This window comes from Erigeron canadensis, chromosome 8 (assembly GCF_010389155.1).
Source record: "Erigeron canadensis isolate Cc75 chromosome 8, C_canadensis_v1, whole genome shotgun sequence".
NCBI lineage: Eukaryota > Viridiplantae > Streptophyta > Magnoliopsida > Asterales > Asteraceae > Erigeron > Erigeron canadensis.
The window spans coordinates 27381334-27400628 of record NC_057768.1 but is presented as its reverse complement, the minus strand read 5'-3'; the positions used below and the strand labels follow the sequence as shown (position 1 = coordinate 27400628).

General features: G+C 33.5%; 4 protein-coding genes across 4 annotated transcripts; 2 read left to right on the top strand and 2 right to left on the bottom strand.

Annotated features, from left to right (window-relative positions):
* The first annotated feature begins 1800 nt into the window (after positions 1 to 1800).
* Positions 1801 to 2523, top strand: LOC122610535 (protein MAIN-LIKE 1-like). Its single transcript, XM_043783515.1, has one exon. The coding sequence runs from the start codon at positions 1801 to 1803 to the stop codon at positions 2521 to 2523; it is 723 nt and encodes a 240-aa protein (XP_043639450.1).
* A 7528-nt stretch (positions 2524 to 10051) lies between these two features.
* Positions 10052 to 11760, top strand: LOC122579959 (2-oxoglutarate-dependent dioxygenase AOP2-like). Its single transcript, XM_043752226.1, has 3 exons — positions 10052 to 10603; positions 10745 to 11066; positions 11329 to 11760. The coding sequence occupies exons 1-3, from the start codon at positions 10230 to 10232 to the stop codon at positions 11572 to 11574; spliced, it is 942 nt and encodes a 313-aa protein (XP_043608161.1). The 5' UTR covers positions 10052 to 10229; the 3' UTR covers positions 11575 to 11760.
* A 538-nt stretch (positions 11761 to 12298) lies between these two features.
* On the bottom strand, positions 12299 to 15384 carry LOC122579188 (membrane-anchored ubiquitin-fold protein 5). Its single transcript, XM_043751302.1, has 3 exons — positions 14976 to 15384; positions 13452 to 13622; positions 12299 to 12634 (listed from the first exon to the last, which is right to left on the bottom strand). The coding sequence occupies exons 1-3, from the start codon at positions 15106 to 15108 to the stop codon at positions 12573 to 12575; spliced, it is 366 nt and encodes a 121-aa protein (XP_043607237.1). The 5' UTR covers positions 15109 to 15384; the 3' UTR covers positions 12299 to 12572.
* Positions 15385 to 18194: 2810 nt separating this feature from the next.
* Positions 18195 to 18509, bottom strand: LOC122610534 (calcium-binding protein PBP1-like). The gene has a single exon (XM_043783514.1). It carries the CDS (start codon positions 18507 to 18509, stop codon positions 18195 to 18197), a length of 315 nt encoding a protein of 104 aa, XP_043639449.1.
* Positions 18510 to 19295: the final 786 nt, after the last annotated feature.

The following is a 19295-nucleotide window of genomic DNA, read 5'->3' as shown; positions in this document are numbered from 1 at the left end:
TGAAGATTTAAAAAATATGAGTTTACGATCCGAAATCACAAGGCTATTTGCCGTCATCCTCTATGCTTACAATTTCCGATTTTGATGAGATTTTAAAAATTTTAAGGTAAATCCAAAATTTTAACTAAACATATATTATGTTTATCATTAATGTTTATTATAACTAACTTAATTCGATCATCGGCTTACTTTAACTACATTTTATTTCATACTTACAAATCATGTACGACGCATATTCAAATTTCTTTATGATACTCACTACAAATAATGTGCTAACTAAAAGGGTAGCGTGGACAAATGAGGTGTAACAAAATAACTATGAAAGTCCACACTAAAAAGTGTGAACTTTTAATTCTACACACTTTTTAGTGTGGAAAAATTTTGTACACACTTTTAGTTCTTTATATTTTTACACACATAAAAGCGTGACAAAATTTTTAATTTGTTTGCGCTAACTAAAAGTGTGAACAAATGCAACATTATTTATAGTATACAATCTATATAACTAAAAGGGTTTCCTTCATATGTGCACCAACCTCAACCCGGGCTTCCTTGACATGAGCACCAACAAGACGAAGATGAACAACGTACATATTGCGCACCAACAAGACGAAAGCTTGGATTAATCTTTCTGAAGACCCATATTGCGGAAACTATCAAAGGGGCCACTCATATTGGAATAAAGTTGTTACTGAGATGAAGAAACATTTAGGTCGGGAATGTAACCGTGGCCCGAAAACAATTAGGTTGAAATGGAAAGATATGAAGCTAAAGGTTTCCGGGTTTTGTGGGATCTACAACAAGAAGAACTCAAAAGTTAATGCTTAGTGGCCAAAATGACGAAGATGTATTCAAGGCATTCGTTGCATTATACATGAGAAAATATTGTAACAAATCTGATTTTCCGCATGTGGCAGCATGGGAGGTTTTGAGAGACTCCCCCAAATGGAAGGGTAAAATATTCATTCAATTGAGGCGGATTGTATCCCTATTGATCTAAACAATGATCAATGTGACTAGGAAGAACAAGGCGGGAACGAGGGTGGCGGACATCGAGAAGCGCCGACAAGCAAGCGACTCAAACAGCTTCCACCATATCTGAGGAATTTTTAAAGATGGTATCCGACTTGAAATGCGATAATGAACAGGAAAATATTGCAATCCATAAAGCTATGAGGGATAGCTATGTTGCGGCGGAGGAAGCTAGGAAAATTTGTGAGGAAGAGATGTTGTGTATGGTCCAAAGCCAACAACTAATTGCAAATAGATATGGACTTAATGATCAAGCTCCACGATCATCTCAATGGACCGATGTTGGAAATGGTATTGGTGCCCAAACTCGAACTTGCAGTGCAATATGGATGGCCCATGTCGTAGTCTAGATTTTAATTTGTATAAGTCTAGATAGTATGCAATATGGTGATCGTGGGTGTTATGCTAGAGCTTTTGGAAGTCATGTAATGTCCAGCAGTTTGTATTATTAGTCTAGATAATATGTTTAGTTTGATGGCCCATGTCGTTTAATGTAATGTACTGTAGAAATACTTTTTTGAAACGGTCATTTTTTAAGGGTGTTTTGTCAAACAAGTTTTCGGGAAAAAATTTTTGTGAAAGTGCGGAAACCGGTAATGCCAATACCGGTTTCGATATTTTGGCCAACTTAGTTTACAATTAGCATATATACATGCATATTTTTTGGAGCATTTTACGCAAACATCATAAGCAATATATATTTTCATAAGCAATAAGCAATTTCTCACTCAAATAATCATAATCTTTTTCAATATTTTCAAAATCCAAATGGTTTCTCTTAATGTTAGCCGTGTACCAAGAAACTCAGAGTTGTTGTGGTTACAAGCTCCGGATATGCATCGCTCATACAACATTTTCCATGAACGTAAAGTGACAATGCCAAGATGTAGAAAAAGTGATGAAGGGCTATCTGGAGTACTGAAGGATGGTCAGCCCGCCAAAGTCCTTCAGCATATCAAGAATGCTGGGTTTTTCCAACTCATGAAGGCGGTGATTCACAAACTTGATCATCCTTTAATTATCGCGTTGTTGGAGAGATGGCATCTAGAAACCAACACGTTTCACTTTCCTATTGGTGAAGCAACTGTCACCTTGCAAGATGTGCAGGTGATATGGGGTTTACCCATAGAGGGACCAACGGTGACTGGTGAGTTGGTTTCAGAAACCCGAAATGTTGATTACTGGAACAATCTGTGTATGGAATATCTGGGTACTTTTCCTACAGATGAAGTAGATCGCGACAACTTGCAAAACGATCAGATCAAATTCCACGCCTTAGCTGGGCGCATTGATTTCACCGACTTCGACGACGACGATGATGAGATGTGTCTATTCATGGCTAGAAGGGTTATTCTAGCTATGATTGGTTCGGAGCTTTTTCTTGATCCTAACGCCTATGATGTTAGCATCAGTTTGGTCAAGAACCTAGGAGACCTGAGCAAAGAAGGTCGAAAGAGCTGGGTTTCAGCAGCTCTTGCGTGTTTTGTCTAAAGGGAGTATGCCTTTAAGAGTGGGCATTGATGGGCCGTTGTTGTTGCTCCAGTTTTGAGCGTGGGAAAGAATGCCACGGATTGCCCCGCGCGTCACGACACGCAAAGGGGAAAAAGCGTATGCTTTGCGCACCTGTTTAGCAAACAGGTGGAATGGAGACTTGTCAAATGTTGAGACACCAACACACGTTCTTACTGCCTACCGGTTTTTTTACAATGCACTCACGAATGAGCAGGTATAAAATTATTATATATTTTAATGTGTTTAATATTTTATATACTTTGTAATTTATAATAATTAAAAACTTTTATAATATAGTTCAAATGGACTCCGTATGAAGAGTTCATCGACATACTCCCCCTGAGTTGTAGGTCCGGTTGACGCATATGGAGATATATGGGTCCCTTGATCCATTGGGATGAGGTGGAGGTACATGTACCACATAGAGTTGCTAGACAGTTTGGCAACATACAAACCATTCCATATAATTTTGGTTTATTGGGACCAAAAGATTTTAGTTACCTTCAAAACATCCGGAAGGGGAGACCTCCAGTGATTGATTGGGGTGTAAACATGCCAACTATATCAACCAGTGGGAGCACCGACACCAGCGGCTCCCACCACCATGGAGAGCCATGGACCACCACTGCGGATGGCTATGTGCAGTGGTATCATGCTCGTACCGTCTTAATAGTCGGTAAACCCGGTCAGGCCCAGCCTCCAGGCCAATACCCAGAATGGGGTTCTACCCAACAATTGTTTGTAGGTATATTTTTTAAAACTAATTACTTGTTACTAATAAATATTAAATTGTTACTAATATTTAAATGTGCGCAACAAGAGGGTTTGTTGGAGGTAGACGAGTGAGCTCGTCTTTATCAAGAATCACATCCGCATATGAGCCAGATGTTTGGGGAGTTTAGAACAAGACCGAGGGAGGTATTTTCTTTCGGTCGTCAGGAACAACGTATGAATTATACGTCACAAAATTTTGAGTTTCCTAAGTCACGGCAATTTCAAATGCCTCCCTTCCAATATGATCATGGTGGAACTTCATGGGGTGTTGGTCCTTCCAGTTCGGGTGTTGGTCCTTCCAGTTTGAATACCCAACCTGTGTTTAGGTCGTCACCAAATTCGGGTTTCCAAACTTACCAACCAGGTAATTCACAGGATGGTGCCTCAAGTTCAGGCACCCAACAAATGTTCCCGGGTACCCAACACTTTTTCTCGGGTACCTCCCAAAACCTGGGTTACGTTACCCCGAATGCACTACGACTTCATCTGTTCGATGTCTCCCCAAATATTTTTGCACCGATGCAAAACTTATCTACTTTTCCAAGTTCTTCTCAACACCCAGTTACAAATCTGGGAAATGACGAAGGAGAAGGAGAAGAAGAAGAAGAAGAAGAAGAAGAAGAAGAAGAAGGAGGAGGAGGAGAAGGAGAAGGAGAAGAAGGAGAAGGAGAAAAAGAAGAAGAAGAAGAAGAAGAAGAACAACAACAACAACAACAACAACCACCTATGCCGACGCGAAGAAGTTGCAGAGTTCGTCGTGGCCGACCAGGATGTGGAACGGGGGGTGCTAGATAGGTTGTATTATGTATTTTTTTAATGTTTTTATTTATTAATAAATATCTGTTTTCTAATACGATGAATATTAAGTTTTTTTATAATGTTTTTTAATTGATATTTTATAAAAAAAACATCATTGTCGATATAAAACTTACATCAAAATAATACATATTCAAAATAACGATATAAAACTAAGATAGAAATAATACATATTCAAAATACTACATAAATTTTCTAATGGAAACCGTTTTCAGCTAGCAATTTATAATATGTCGCGCAGTCAATATTTTTGTCAACCAACTTTAACAGTTTCTCAAGTTCATAAGTTATTTCATCGATGCTTGGTAATGTAGACTCAATATATTGGCATAGCGAAACCGGTTGGTACCCCGCCTTGTCACATCGTCTGAACACTTCTGAAAAGCCATTGTGTACCTCTGAAACCGGTAATGCGACTACCGGCTTCAATTTTCTTTTTCTGAAACCGGTATTGGAAAAACCATGTTCGAGCCAAAAAGTCCAAACCGGTACTCAGTACCGGTTTACCTTGTTCCGTAATTTTTTTTTCAAAAACTTGTTTGACAAAACACCATTGAAAAACGAACGTTTCAAAAAAAAAAAATTCATGTAATGTAATGTGGAGTAATTTGTATTCGTCTAGATAGTATGTTTAATATGTTGGCCCATGTCAGTTTATTAGTGTAATTTTGAGTAATTTGTATTTGTCTATGTATTATGTTTAATTTAATGGCCCATGTTGTTTAATGTTGTTATACTTGTTTAATGTTGCTATACTGATTACACATATGTCTGTTAATGTGGGTATAGTTTATATAATGTTGCTATAGCAAACTCACAATTCTGTTAGATATGTGTTTTCTCAAACTACAATTCGTCATATATCATCAAAAGGTAATAAACTTTTTTTTTTGTTATTTTCGGATTGAACATTAAATATCAACTACAATAACCCATATATCATGGAAAAGGTAACAAACATTTTCTGTTGTTTTCGGATTGAACACTGAATATCAACTACAACAACCCACGTATATATATATACCAAGGAAAAGGTAATAAATTTTTTCTGTTATTTTCGGATTAGACATTAAATATTAACTACAAGTCTACAACAACCCATATATCTAGGCAAAAGTTAATATATATGTAGTTTTTATTAAAGTTAAAATAAAATATAAAGGTGGGGAAAGGGGGTGAAGTATTCCTTGTAAATGGATAAAAGATGTGGAAAAATAAAAAAAATAAAAAACAAGTGGGAAAAAGGTGAGAGAGATGGGGAGAACTCCTCCCACCTTAATGGGTCTGTGGGCTTTAAGTGCAATTAGTTGCAAGAATGATCCATATTTGTGTAAAAGGATGATATTGCCCCTCACATGAGGTGCTTTTTTAATATTAAAAACGGTGTGTGAGTTGGTTAGTGGCTTGAACCTTAGCAGTGACATTCAATCGGACAGTATGCTAGAGGTTGGAACCCGAAGGCACCCTTGTAGACCAAGGGTGCGATAATACGGCCCGCACATGATCCAATTAATGGTTGATAATTGACGAAATCGTTAAATTAAACCATTCTTTCGAAAATGCACACTTTTGCCACCAAAAATTCAGCGAATGAAAATTTTGGACCAAATGTGTGAAAAGTGTGATAACACGGGAACCAAAAATGCAATTATTTTAAAACAAAAGTGATGTATGCATTCAATGTAATACCATTAAATACAATAAATCACCCACAAAAGCGTGATGCAATAGTTGTACCGTATGTTATATTATGTACTTCTAGCTACAGTATCAAGCACTCACAAACCAACATTGTTAGTTGTCCTTTGTACAACTCTTTTAATAATATCAATATAAAAGTTTTTTCTTTCCCATCCCATCATATCTCTTTTTATTTTATTTTTGAAAGATATGTATCCTTTTATGAACGACATGTCAACATATATTCATATCTCTCTCTCATCTTTCCTAGTAAACCCTAACCACCATGGAACCACCACAGCCACCAACATCAATGACCACCATCGTCCACCACCATTAGCTACCAATGACCGCCACCACGGTTGATCTGGTTTTCTGGCCTATTTTGAGGTCTTTCCGATCTTTGACCATTAACTGCCGTTGGCCGATTGGCTTTAAAGTCACATCTACAATTTCTATTGGCTTTAAAACATGTCAGAAAGCTTAGGTGGAAAAAGCATATAAGAAAAATATCTACATCTTTTTGTCAGTTTGTAAATCTCGTCTGTATCGGCCAAATATGAGGATCGATCTCAGGATCGAGCACTCAAGGAGACGCAATGGCTAGGATCGGGTCAGATATCGGCCAACGACAGTCAACTGTCAAAAACTGATCGAAAAGACCTCTAAATAGGTCAGAAAGTCGGATCCCAAGTAACATAATTTTTTTGGCTTGATCCCAAGTGTTTGTGATGAAATTTGGGCTTGTGTATGACTTAGATTTTTTTTCTCTTTTAGTTTAACTTGTGGTTTCTTTGTATCCTATTATCCTTATGTGTATGTTTTTGGCTTGATCCCAAGTGTTTTTGTGATGAAATCCGGGCATGTATGTATGTGACTTAGTCTGATGTTTCTTCTTTTAGCTTGACTTGTGGTTGCGCTTATCTTATTATCCTTGTGTCCTTATATATATAATATATAATATTATATAATATATATATATATATACTAATAGATTTGCTCACGCTTTGTAGTGGGAATTAGAAATTTAAAATTAAAGTATTATATTTGACACCTATATAAATATGGTTAGTTTTTCTAAGTAAAATGATCAATATCAAAGAAAAATAAATTCTAAGTACTCTTAAGTCAAACTTCACTTCTAAACAAAAAAAAAACCTATATAAATTAGGTAATTTATCTAAATAACGCCCTTTCTAATACTTGTATAAAAGAGAAATAAATGTAAATAGAGATACAATACTCACATTCCAAGATGATGCTTGCAAGATGATACTTGATATGTCTATTTATATATATATATATATTCCCATTTCGTTTATAAGCCGTTTTATACGTAATTATGTTTAAATTTCATGTGTATTCGATGTTTTGATGGTATTGTTAGTGGTTTCAGGTTTTGAACACGCAAAATGGTTATAAATGGCTTTTGGATGACTTAAAGATGCATTAGGATGGTTCGCGGACGAGTTCGTGAGAAGAAGAAATGGAAAAATACAAGTTTTGCAAGAACTGAAGGTTTATGCGGCGCATGGCATCAATATATGGCACATAAATATGTTTTTCAAAAGTCAGAACTTTTGCTCAAGATGAAATATGTGTTGCACAAAGGAAGCATGCGACGCATAACGGGCACGAAAATTACAAAGTTGAAGATTATGCGACGCATAAATAGATCGGTGCATATTTAACTTATGGAAACTTTATAAATACAAGACCAAAACCCTACCATTCTAATTTCTTTTACTTCTAGTCGATTTTAGGGTTCTTTGAGGGCTTCTTCAGCAACTTTTACGTCCTCCAATATCTAGGGGTTGCTCATGAGTTTCAAGGCATTCGAACATTGATTTTCTTAGCTTTCAATTATTTTCTACACATTCATACAATATGTTTTAACATACTTTTACTTTTGTGTTATGTTTATGATTATGAGTAGCTAAGTACTTCATCATTTACTGAGATGAAGTGACACAATGAATAATGGTTGCTTAATCTTTTGAATTCAAGTTGACTGTTTAAATATTTTGCCGTGATCTTGATGTATTAAGTTCTTGTCACTTATTTATTGTCTTGTTGGTAATACATGAATGATTTAGTGGTATCTAAGTTGGGATTGTATTGTTCTAGTTGATTTGGTAGAATCAATAGGTGCTAATTCATGGTATTGAGTTAATGAACAACAATAGTTAATAGGATTTAATGTGTTAACGGTTTGGTATAATCGGTAGACAAAATTGTTTAACAATAACAAAGCAAATTAGTCAATTAGGTAGATCTTGATAGAGAATGGGGTAACCGGATCTTAGGGATTGAATTAATTTGTTAATGGGTTCAGATAGAGTAATAAGCTAGGTGGCCAACTAGTGACTTCTTTGTCTTGACCTCGTTATTAGATAAACGCATTTGAATTGGGTTTAACTTAAATGCAACCAAGATAATTGTCTCATGAATTCGAAAGTAGATGACTTTTAATTAATATTGATAACAACAACTCTCTTTTCAATTGAACTCTCCGAAATTTAATCTTTACTAACTCTTTTTAAAAGAATCAAGGTCATGGAAGTCCTTAAAGCCAATCTTTTTGAAATCACATTAAACTCGCTTTACTTTGCTGAGCATCAATCGATTTTGAAAAATGATAAACCGAAAACTACTTTGCTTTTATGTAACCATATAAAACTAACTATTTTCATAATGTGTTCATCCCATTTTTACCAACCAAATGAATAAAAGATTAAAAGGTCAATTATTTTAATATTTGAATAACATATTTTAGCTAATAGTCCACATGGATGGTTATTCACTCAACTAAATTATCTCCAATCATTAAAAAGTCATTCAAAATGTTGAAGTATCATATTAAAGTGGGATAATTGCAGAAAATATAAATGAACTTTGGTCAAAATCACAGAATTAGAAATGTAATTTAAAACTTACTTATTTAATTTTAGAAACGATCTTCCATATATTCACACGAATTACGGAATTAGAAATGTACTTTAAAACTAATCTATTTTAGAAACAATCTTTCATATATTCACACAAATAGCAACATGTTCAAGCAAATCCGAAAGTTCTCTGTGCCGCAGGACGTTGGAACACGTGTTGCTTCTTATAGAATTAGTTTTGCTTTAGCTAGGAAAGTGAGGTACTAATTTCTTGTAAATCCTATTAATTTTAAATAATAATAATAATAATGACATCATTAGGTTCTACTGACCACCATTGACCAGATGTAAAAGAAGTCTTTAACTTTAAATCTTACTATCGAAAAACAACATGATGTGGGTACATTTTCTGGTAATATTATATTATGAACCACAACGATTTGTTGGTAACATTTAAAAGGTGTTATGAATTTGACCAAATAAATATCCAGTTATTTTGTTCACCCGTGTATATCAAGTTGTGTTTTTTTTTAAAAAAACCATAATTTAGTCACATGTTTAGTAATTTAATTTAAAGAAAATGAAAAACATAATTTTCGATCCAGTACCAATAACATCCATAGTTGTTGTTGTTGTTGTTGTTGTTATTATTATTATTATTATTATTATAAAATAACACTTCTATAAAATTTTCATAGAAGTTACAAATTATTATTATTATTATTATTATTATTATTATTATTATTATTATTATTATTATTATAAATAGTAACATTGTTAATTTCGTGAATTCATCTAAAGTTCATTTCTAATTCGGTGAATTAACTATCAAAATTGTTACGTAATCCGGTTATCCAGTCATATGTTACCATTTGTGTGAATATATGAAAGATCGTTTCTAAAACAAGTAAGTTTTAAAGTAAATTTTTAATTCTGTAAATTCTATCAAATTTTTTTTTTTTATATATTATCGGCAGTTATCCTATTGAAGTTTCGAAGTACTATTATTGGAAGTTCAAAATGCCCATCAATATGCTCAATCAAAGATTGGGAAGCATGTCGAAGACATACTGGTAGCATTTGGGCTAAAAAAAGCAATTTTGTTTTGATTTTTGTTTTATGTGTGTTGTATATGTGAATAATGTGTTTTTATAGTTCAATATAGATGATATTTATTATGGACAAATTGAGTTTCAGTGTAATAGATTGAAAGCAAAGGTGAGTTTATTATTTCATATTAGGAAATTAACAAACGACAACATTCAAAGATTTCGATCAAGTCATAATAGGCTATATAACACCATCAAGAGGCATAAATGCATAATTATTAATCTACATTATATGTATGATAAAAGACAAGGCACCGGTCCATTATAAAGGTGGGTATCTATTTCCATAAGATTCCTAATATCATTTTCATTTTCCGTATGCGACAAGTAAGATATTGCATTATCCCTGAAAACACTACTCTCGATCAATCTCTGAAATGTTACAAAAAATAACAAAGTAAGATATTAATGCAAAGCAATGGGTTCCTTACCACAACCCAATCTTCCTGTTATTGACTTGTCTGTAAAAAACTTAAACTTTACTTCAAGTTCTCATGTCACAACCTGCGATGAAGTGGTGCGAGCCCTTGAAGAATACGGGTGTTTCGTAGCCATTTATGATGGGGTGTCTCAAGAACTCCATGATGCAATCTTTCGTGCGTCGCAAGAATTGTTTGATTTGCCCATTGAAGTGAAGGTTTTAAACACTTCAGATACACCAATGCATGGTTATGTTGGGCAAATACCCGCTAATCCTCTTTATGAAGGCTTGGGTATTGAAAATGCAACCACTAAAGAAGGAGTTGAAAATTTCACAAAAACCATTTGTCCTGTAGGGAATGAAAGTTTTAGGTACGTTTTTTATTTATGCAAGATTGTCCTGTTCTTTCTTAATGGAAAATTTGGGCTCAGCGACATGTCTTTTCAAAATGTTCAGTTTAATTACTTACATTCAACACTTACATATAATATTGTTTAAATTACATGTTTCAGTGAAAATGTATTGATGTACACAAAGGCTGTATCCGAATTAGATCAGATAGTGATGAGAATGGTTGCTAAAAATTATGGAATACAGGAACACTATGAATCTCTCCGCAGGGCAACAACTTATCTATTTAAACTCTTAAAGTACTCGAGTCCTAAAGGAGATGAAAGGGAAATAGGAGTTGTTCCACACAAGGATACAAGTTTCATGTCCATTCTTCATCAACATGAAATAAAAGGTCTAGAAATCCAGACAAAAGATGGGGAGTGGATTGAAGTTGATCCTTTGCCCTCATCTTTCATTGTCATGGCGGGCGAAGCTTGCATGGTAACTTATACTCACTAATCTCATTTTTATCGGATTTATGTGCATAAAACATGAAAGGGGGGTTTTCTTAGGAAAAAAAATTTCATTTATCCCTGAAGCTTACTAAATGTATACACTTAGGCACTGAGCCTTAGTGTGTGAGAGTGACTATGGCAGTACCCTACCAACTTGGGTACTGCTAGCCACCTAACTAGTAGTACAGATACTATCCCCAAACGCGAAATGTGTGAGATTTATGGTGTTATTCCTTCCTTTTTCTTAGGCATGGACGAATGGAAAGATTGAACCAACATGTCACAGGGTAATGATGCAACGGGACAAGGACAGATATTCCCTCGGGCTATTTACATTTATCCGGGATCTCAAGATACAGACACCTCAAGAACTCGTTGATAATAATCATCCTCTACAATATGATGCATTTGATCACTACAAGTACCTTCATTACCATGCCTCTAGTGAAGGACAGAAATCGAAGTTCCCCGTAAAATCCTACTGTGGAACTTAAGGCACCCTACGAACCTCTATTGTTCTAGTCTTAAGTGCTACCGCGTCTTCAACTGCATCTGTGTTGTTTGTTTCTTGATTTCCTAGAGTTTAAGCGTGAATATGATTAGTTGCCTAGATGTTGTGTTAACCTTGCAAGCTTGTAATAAGACAGTTAATCTTATTGTATATGCATTATCATGTGATATCTCTAAGACCAAATATAGGAGGCATAATAGACAACTAGCAATTAGCAAACCCAAAGTTCTAACACTGAATCTAAATGATATATGGACTTGGCCATTTAGCTTGACCAGCAATAAAACTTGACCAAGACTCTTAAATCTGGGAATTTTATGAAACTTGGTATGAATGCGAAGTGAACATATTTTTCCAATTTGATAAATATAACCAAACAAGCAAAACCTACACGATCTGTCAACTTGAACTCATGATTCTCTAGCATCTCAGATAACAGAACAGGATACTAACCCTTGAGCATCGACATATCAACCATGAGATAAGCTCATGAAGCTGAACCATCTCTTGGAACTTGAACACAACACATACTAGGAACTCGACAAACTATCTTCGCTAACCAAAACACTTGCAACCTTGAACTTGAAAAGATAAATATTGAGACAGCTAAAATATTTACTAAACTTGATGTAAATATTGCAATTTGAACAACCCCTGTTATACAGAATCTAAAACTCAGGTGCACTTTGACAGCAAAAAGCCAAATATTGGAATGAAATCTATAAATATCATATATAACAAATTAAATCAAACTCAAAACAAATATTAAGTTTTTGTATCCTTTTCTTTTGATCTACAAAGTTTATATATTGCTCCATTTACTAGCATTAAATCGTATATTCTTTCAACTTTTCTGTTTTAGAATTTGAGAAAAAGGTTCAACCAATTATATTAAAAAAGATATAAACTCTCCCAATATTCTTTCATCCGCTGCCATCTGATAAGCATAGCTTCTGATATGTAATTTGGAACCAATGTACTTCACAGGATGGTGCAGGTGCAGGAACAGCTGCTCTCTTTCGGGGTGCCGTCCTGCAACTTTTCTGTAGCAATTTTACAGAAGAAAAGTGTTAGAAATGCTGGTCGTTTGACTAATTTAAAATTTGATAATGTCAAATAGTTGAATATAGAATGTGATGCCACGTACAGGTATAACATTGGTGCTAAAAGTCTAAGAAATTATATTCAAATTTTGCATAAAGAAAGCTGCAATTTTGACTTCAAATATCAATAAGTATACAAAGGAAAGTTCAATATGTTTATGTCAATCTCAGATATATATTTCCTCCAGGTTCTTAAGCCTTAAATATGTCGGACCCATAAACTCAATTCACTCTTTTCACAATATAAAAAGGTTAAATGACCATAGTCAAAGATCATACGCCCTTTACTGTGTGGAATGACATTATAGCCCTTGGATAGTACGTGGCAGTGGATCAAGTTAGGAATTTACTCCATATTTATTAGGACTAGACCAAGTATTAAATTTTTAAGTATCTACCAAAAAATGAGTTAGGTTGAAATAAAAGATAAATGGAACACGCAAAATGATAATATTAAACAATAAAAGTTCCAAAGAAAAAGATACTGGCATAGAGAATAATCTAGACCAAGCAATTAGAGCATAACAATTAGAATACTTTGCCTAATCCTTACAGTTTATGACTTGGGTGAATTACATAAATGGCCTTCAAGATTCGCCACCAGGGGCATAACAAGTTAAGTATCAGGGCTGAACTATTAATTGGAATATTATAAGTTTTACCAAAAATGAGCAACCTTGAACACACAAATTAATATATCTCAATACGTACAAGAAAAATATATGAGTCTAAAGTTTGATTAAGCTTGTGGACATACCATTGTTTTTATCAGCCATTGGAGGGCGGACGACAACATGCATAGTGATAACACCCCCAGGAATTTCACTGACCACGGATCTTGATTCAGCAAGAGTTTTGTTGTTCTCCAAAATCTTTCCAGCATTGATGAGCTTCATCTCGTTTATTGTTTTAGGCCCACTTTCATTGTCTGTCAAAATGTGAAATAAGATTGTTATAAGAAATGAATAAGAACAAGAAGTCAAACATGAAAATTGAAACACTTTCCATTCTGAAATATCCAGTATAAATTGCGATATTTACTTTATCTTGAGTATATTGCAAGCTAATAGAACATATTTGCCCATAAACGGAAAGCTAATGATCCAAGTTCACAGGCACTAGATCGTGGCCTAAGCTTTGTAGAAATTTCATCAAAAAAGATTTCTTGTAAACGAGTTGTCTTTCTGATCAATGTACTAGCTTTAGTAATATAATGCACAAAATATAATAAAATCTTAATAGAGCCTACGGACAAAGGTAAAAGTTGATGGTATTATGTAAATACAACTTTAAATTTTCGATTCCTTAAGATCGTTGTTATGTATGTGTGATTATGATCCAAGAAACTATCAAGACATGACTAAGATTTAAACGCTTCTAATAAACCTATAACTGGAACCGGATGTTACAGGACAGCTGAAACATGATAATATCCTACATTAGGATTATGAATATACTAAATTAGGATTTAGGAGATAAAAAAAATGTACAAATTATTATAGTAAAAAACTAAAACACAATGATACTATATCTAGTGACCCCCTCTGATTTTCCACAAGATAATCCTAAACATAGAGCACAGGGAATCGAGATCTAGGTATCACTAACTCAAACTGAATAATATTTATAAACACTCAAGACTCTTAAAATATCTACTAACCCCTTTCGATAAAGGTATCACTTATGAGAACTGACATTCGTACCATATAATTTGATGAATCTACCATAAAGGCGCATTAGATACTTGTATAGTATGTTAAGAGATGTGTAGAGTATGGTAAATTAATCAAATTGTGTGGTACGAATGTCAGTTCACATCACTTATAGACGCAAACAAACCAACACCAAGGTGGCCCGTGGTAAAGCGTCTTGATGTCCTCACAGGAGGTCTCGCATTCGAACCTCCAACGAAAAATATTTTGGGGATGGAAGGGAAAGGATTTGGAAACGGTCAATGAGATATCCTAGTTTGGCTGCATAAATCGAGTCAAAAAATGGTAGACTGAACAGGGAAAACCTCATCAGCTCATCCATTTAGTGTAGAGACACAATTGTATAACAATAACCTAGCAATTAAATAAGCTCTACAACAAGATAAAAATATTATACATCAAGAATCTTGATAATATACTATACTAGTCAGTTGCAGAGCTTAATTATACAACAAAAACCCCAAAAAAAAAAAAACACAAAAAAAACTGAAAACTCTCACAAAAAATACAAAAATATTGATAACTATAATATAGTAAAGATAATTACTAGACAATAATAAAGAATTAACCTTTAGGCCATTGTGAAATAATTTTCTCTTTCAAAGATGCAACAGTTGTAACAGAGCTATATTTGCCTGGTCCAATATCACTGCCATCAGCTAACCTAAATTTGACTTCAATCAAGTCTTCAGCCGCCATCATCAAACTATATCATTAAATTTTAAACCCACCAATATTTCTTCAAAAAGATTCAATCTTTTTTAATGGGTATACTTCAAAAACAAGATTTATACAAAACCCAAGATTTATTATTATTTTTTATACTAAAATTAAGCACAATAGTAATTAAATATATATATATGATGTATTTCTATAAGTATAAAGATATAGATCAAGAAAAGGTTTGAATTTTTCTTCGTAAATTTTAATATTGAAGAAAGAAAATGAAATATGAAGAAAAGGAAGTGAAATTAAAAGGAGAATGATATGATATTGAAGGTTTTATTGAATGGAGAAAGAATAAAGAAGAAAAACTCAACCTTGGTCCCAAGATAACCTTTATTTTTAAGAGGCAAAATATTAATCAATCTAACTCATATGTCTAAAAATCAACTTAAAATTTTAAGCATTTAACATATGAATTTCATTAATTCTCTTTCTTAATCTTGCTCCCTGATTTTTTTATATGTCATTATCTTACAATTAGGGTTATCTTTAAACATACCAATTAGATTGATTTATCATTATCCTTTTAACAAACAAACAATAAGTGAGATTGTAAATAAATTGGTGGGTCATTGTTAAGATATTAAACTTTATATAAGTGGATTATAAGGGAGCTTTTGAAAGTAATAAGTTTCATCCTAAATATACATGATTTGAGTTTCACATACTGTCAAGATGGATATCACGATTGTGTTTATATTAACAACTAACGTCTAACTCGTTGTTCAAAATATATAAATAAATTAAAAATAGGTGAGAGTGTGAAACCATGGTGTGTTCTTCATCATGACGTTATTATCATCTCAATTTAAGCGTCACAAGAACTTTCTTTCGACACACGTAAAAATTATCTATCCTTTCCTATTATATTCTTATCCTTACATCATCCTCAATTGAAAAATTATAAACCTCACGATGACTCTCATGATGAACAAATGAAGAGTGGGTAAAAAAGGCCTAATATTACAAAATAATAATAATAATAATAATAATAATAATAATAATAAAATAAAAATAAAAAAATATATTACAAGACACATACGACTTGGGCATTTTAAGCTTTTGTGTAAAAGCTTTATTTATATATATATAGGGTTGTATTCATATGAATCTTTTAAAAATGATGGAAACTAAGGGATTAATCTCAGCCCTTGGATCAACCATCATCAAAATCTCATCAAACATGATTGGTTACTCCAGTGAATTACTCCGGCGACTGTGCAATCATATTTGATTGGTCTAGCCAATCAAGCTTGATTGGTTACTCCGGCGACATTGTCCAATCATATTTGATTGGTCAAACCAATCAAACTTGATTGGTTACTCCGGCGACATTGTCCAATCATATTTGATTGGTCAAGCCAAATCAAGCTTGATTGGTAATCACTAAGACACTAACGTCGTCGAATCTTCTCCGGCGACACTGTGATTTTTTCGGCGACACTGTGATTTTTCCGGCGAGCTCGAAAACAGTGTTTATTGGCTAGGGTTTGTGCGGAATGTGTTTCTGAGTGATTTGGTACAAGTTTCATGCATTAATTCGAAGAAACAACAAAGCTATAGCGTTTTTAAGTTTTCCGGTGAGTTTTTCAAGTTTTCCGGCGAGTGTAGATCGGATTAATTTCTGGTCAGGGTTTGTTCACGGTGTGATTGTGAGTGTTTTGGTGTAAGTGTGATGTTCTAATTCAAAGAAACGAAGGTTTTATCGGCATTTGAAGTTTTCCGGCGAAGTTGTTGCATTTTCCGGCGGTTGTATCGCCTGAGAAGAAGGAGGAGGAGTTGGTCGCCGTCGCCGGTCAGAGATAAAGGTGGAGATGGTCGTGGTTCAAGATCCCGTCGTCCGAGCCGTTGCCGGAAAAACGGGGGAGAAAGAGAAAATCTATGTGTGTGTTTGTGTTTGTGTGTGTGTGTGTGTGGTGGGAGGAAGGAGACGACAGGAAGGAGAGATATCAAGGGTTGAGATTTATTTTTTAGGGGATAATCCAATGGTCAAGATTTGTCCCCTAGTTTTCAAAGAAAATTTAGGCCTCAAATGAATAAAACACTATATATATAAATTAGTTTTTAATAAAACTTTTTATTTTAATGATAAAAGTTTAGAAAAATCTCAAAAACTATTAACTAAATTAAATATAGACGAAAAGTTATTTTTGTAATCGTGGTTAAAGCTTATTTCATGCCTTTATAGCGGATGTAAAAATTAGCTTGAGTCAGGGTTAGAGACTAGAAAAAAAAAAAGAAAAAAAAAACATATCAATGTTAGGTGAAACATGCAGTATCTATCTAAGATAAAGCAGGGAGAGATTATGTAAAATTTAGAAGGCTATGTATATTTATCAAATTCAAAGGTTTAATTTGTAACTTTTTTTAAAGTAACAGTATCTAAGCTTAGATAAAATCTACAATACGGATCATTTTCCCTTAAACAATACATCGTTACTTGAAAAGTAGAAGACTTCAAAATGAAAATGTCACGCGTCACTATTTAAATTTTTTAGATTTATTTATTTATATTATTTCACTGATATTTTGTTGTTAGTTAAAATAATTAATTTTAAGGGAGGTTAGTGATGGAAAAGTTGGTAAGTATAGGGTGTAAAATGAAATGGAATGAAATTATGATTTGTACATTTGATAAATGTTGTGGATTTTTGAAAAAGTATTTTTTTTGTAAGTTTATTATACTAAGTTTTAACAATTTTAAAATAACTTTTTTAACATTTTTTGATTAAAATACAACATTACATGCCACATCTTAAGTTATGTTTTTGGTAGTAAACAAAAAAATCAATCAAAAAATTTTTAAAAACTTGTAACTCCAATATGTCGAACTTAAAATTTATAAGTAAAAACCAACTTACCGATAGATAGCAAATTGCTTTCAAGAAAGCCTTATCATAATCTCCAGAATTTACCAGTTGTCACATATATAAATATAACAAATTTCAGCCAAATTTTTATTGAAAATCCTATATTAAATTTTCTTACAAACAAACCAAAGTTCGTTAAAAAAAAAAACGTTATTTTACCAACGAAAAAAAAAAAAACGAGTTGAGATACGATCAGAGGTTTTTAAAATCAAGCTGAAAAGCTTGATGTAACAAACACCATGATTGTTTCATCAAATCAGGGCTTAATCTAAACATAAGAACACAAAACTCCATTTGATTCAAAACCCCATCACCATCCAAATCACCTTCTTTCAACATACTACTTAACAACAAATCATCATCCGTAACATCTTCTTCTAGTCCCAAAATCGTCGCGTTCATCTTCAGGCTGTCGAATGTGATGACACATTTTACGGGATCCATTAGCGTTTCGAACCCATTGCATAATTCTTCTATAAGACGTTCGCCTCCCAATTTTTCCGCCATTATGGGCAAGAAATCGTGGAAGGTGATCAAATGCTTATTGGGTGCCATAAATTGATGGATGTTGAATTGTGAGGGAGAGTTGAGATTAATCGGTATATATAATTAAATAGAGGGGAAGAAAATGGATTGTGGGTGGTGGGAAGGAATGGAGAAAGCATGGTGAAGTTTGAAATGAAAATGCCGGAATTTAGATGGCGGAATCTTAATTTGTTACACATTGAAATTGCATGGTTTTTTCTTATATGTGTATTCCATGTTAAGTCATCTCAAATAATAGTAAAAAAGAACAATGCTACATACGTATAAAAATTTATGAGATTACACGTGTTTATGTAAGCTTGGATAAGTTTTGTTATCACTAATTTCACATCTTCTATAAGCTGTGCTTACTGAAGTTTATTATATGTTATTGTTGATTTTTTAAATTTAGTTATATATCAAAGAGGAAATCTTTATTCAATTGCTTTGTAAAGTTTTTTTAATAAAAATATTTCAATGAAATGGATGTTACATATTGGTTATAACAAATTATATGGGTAAAATTGTAAGATCTTGAATAAGATCATTTGGACTGGTTATGTCATGATTTTTATTTTTTATTTTTGTTGGAATTACACTTGTCGAATAGGACTTTTTCATACCATATAGATATATGATGAAGGCATGCACAAGAACAGTCGATTGTCTTAACTGAGTTTCACGACATGCAATACAAAGTAGACAATGCAACTAGACATCATTCTAAGGTGAGCTTACATGTTGAGTTGAACGTATGCCTAACCGGAG

Excerpts from the sequence above, each read along its gene's own strand:
- LOC122610535 (XM_043783515.1), top strand. The coding sequence starts at position 1,801 with ATGGTTTCTCTTAATGTTAGCCGTGTACCAAGAAACTCAGAGTTGTTG.
- LOC122579959 (XM_043752226.1), top strand. The coding sequence starts at position 10,230 with ATGGGTTCCTTACCACAACCCAATCTTCCTGTTATTGACTTGTCTGTA. Across the intron at positions 10,604-10,744 it reads GTAGGGAATGAAAGTTTTAG|TGAAAATGTATTGATGTACA; the intron begins GTACGTTTTTTA and ends TACATGTTTCAG. Across the intron at positions 11,067-11,328 it reads TGGCGGGCGAAGCTTGCATG|GCATGGACGAATGGAAAGAT; the intron begins GTAACTTATACT and ends CCTTTTTCTTAG.
- LOC122579188 (XM_043751302.1), bottom strand. The coding sequence starts at position 15,108 with ATGATGGCGGCTGAAGACTTGATTGAAGTCAAATTTAGGTTAGCTGAT. Across the intron at positions 13,623-14,975 it reads TATTTCACAATGGCCTAAAG|ACAATGAAAGTGGGCCTAAA; the intron begins GTTAATTCTTTA and ends ACATTTTGACAG. Across the intron at positions 12,635-13,451 it reads AATGGCTGATAAAAACAATG|AAAAGTTGCAGGACGGCACC; the intron begins GTATGTCCACAA and ends AAATTGCTACAG.
- LOC122610534 (XM_043783514.1), bottom strand. The coding sequence starts at position 18,509 with ATGGCGGAAAAATTGGGAGGCGAACGTCTTATAGAAGAATTATGCAAT.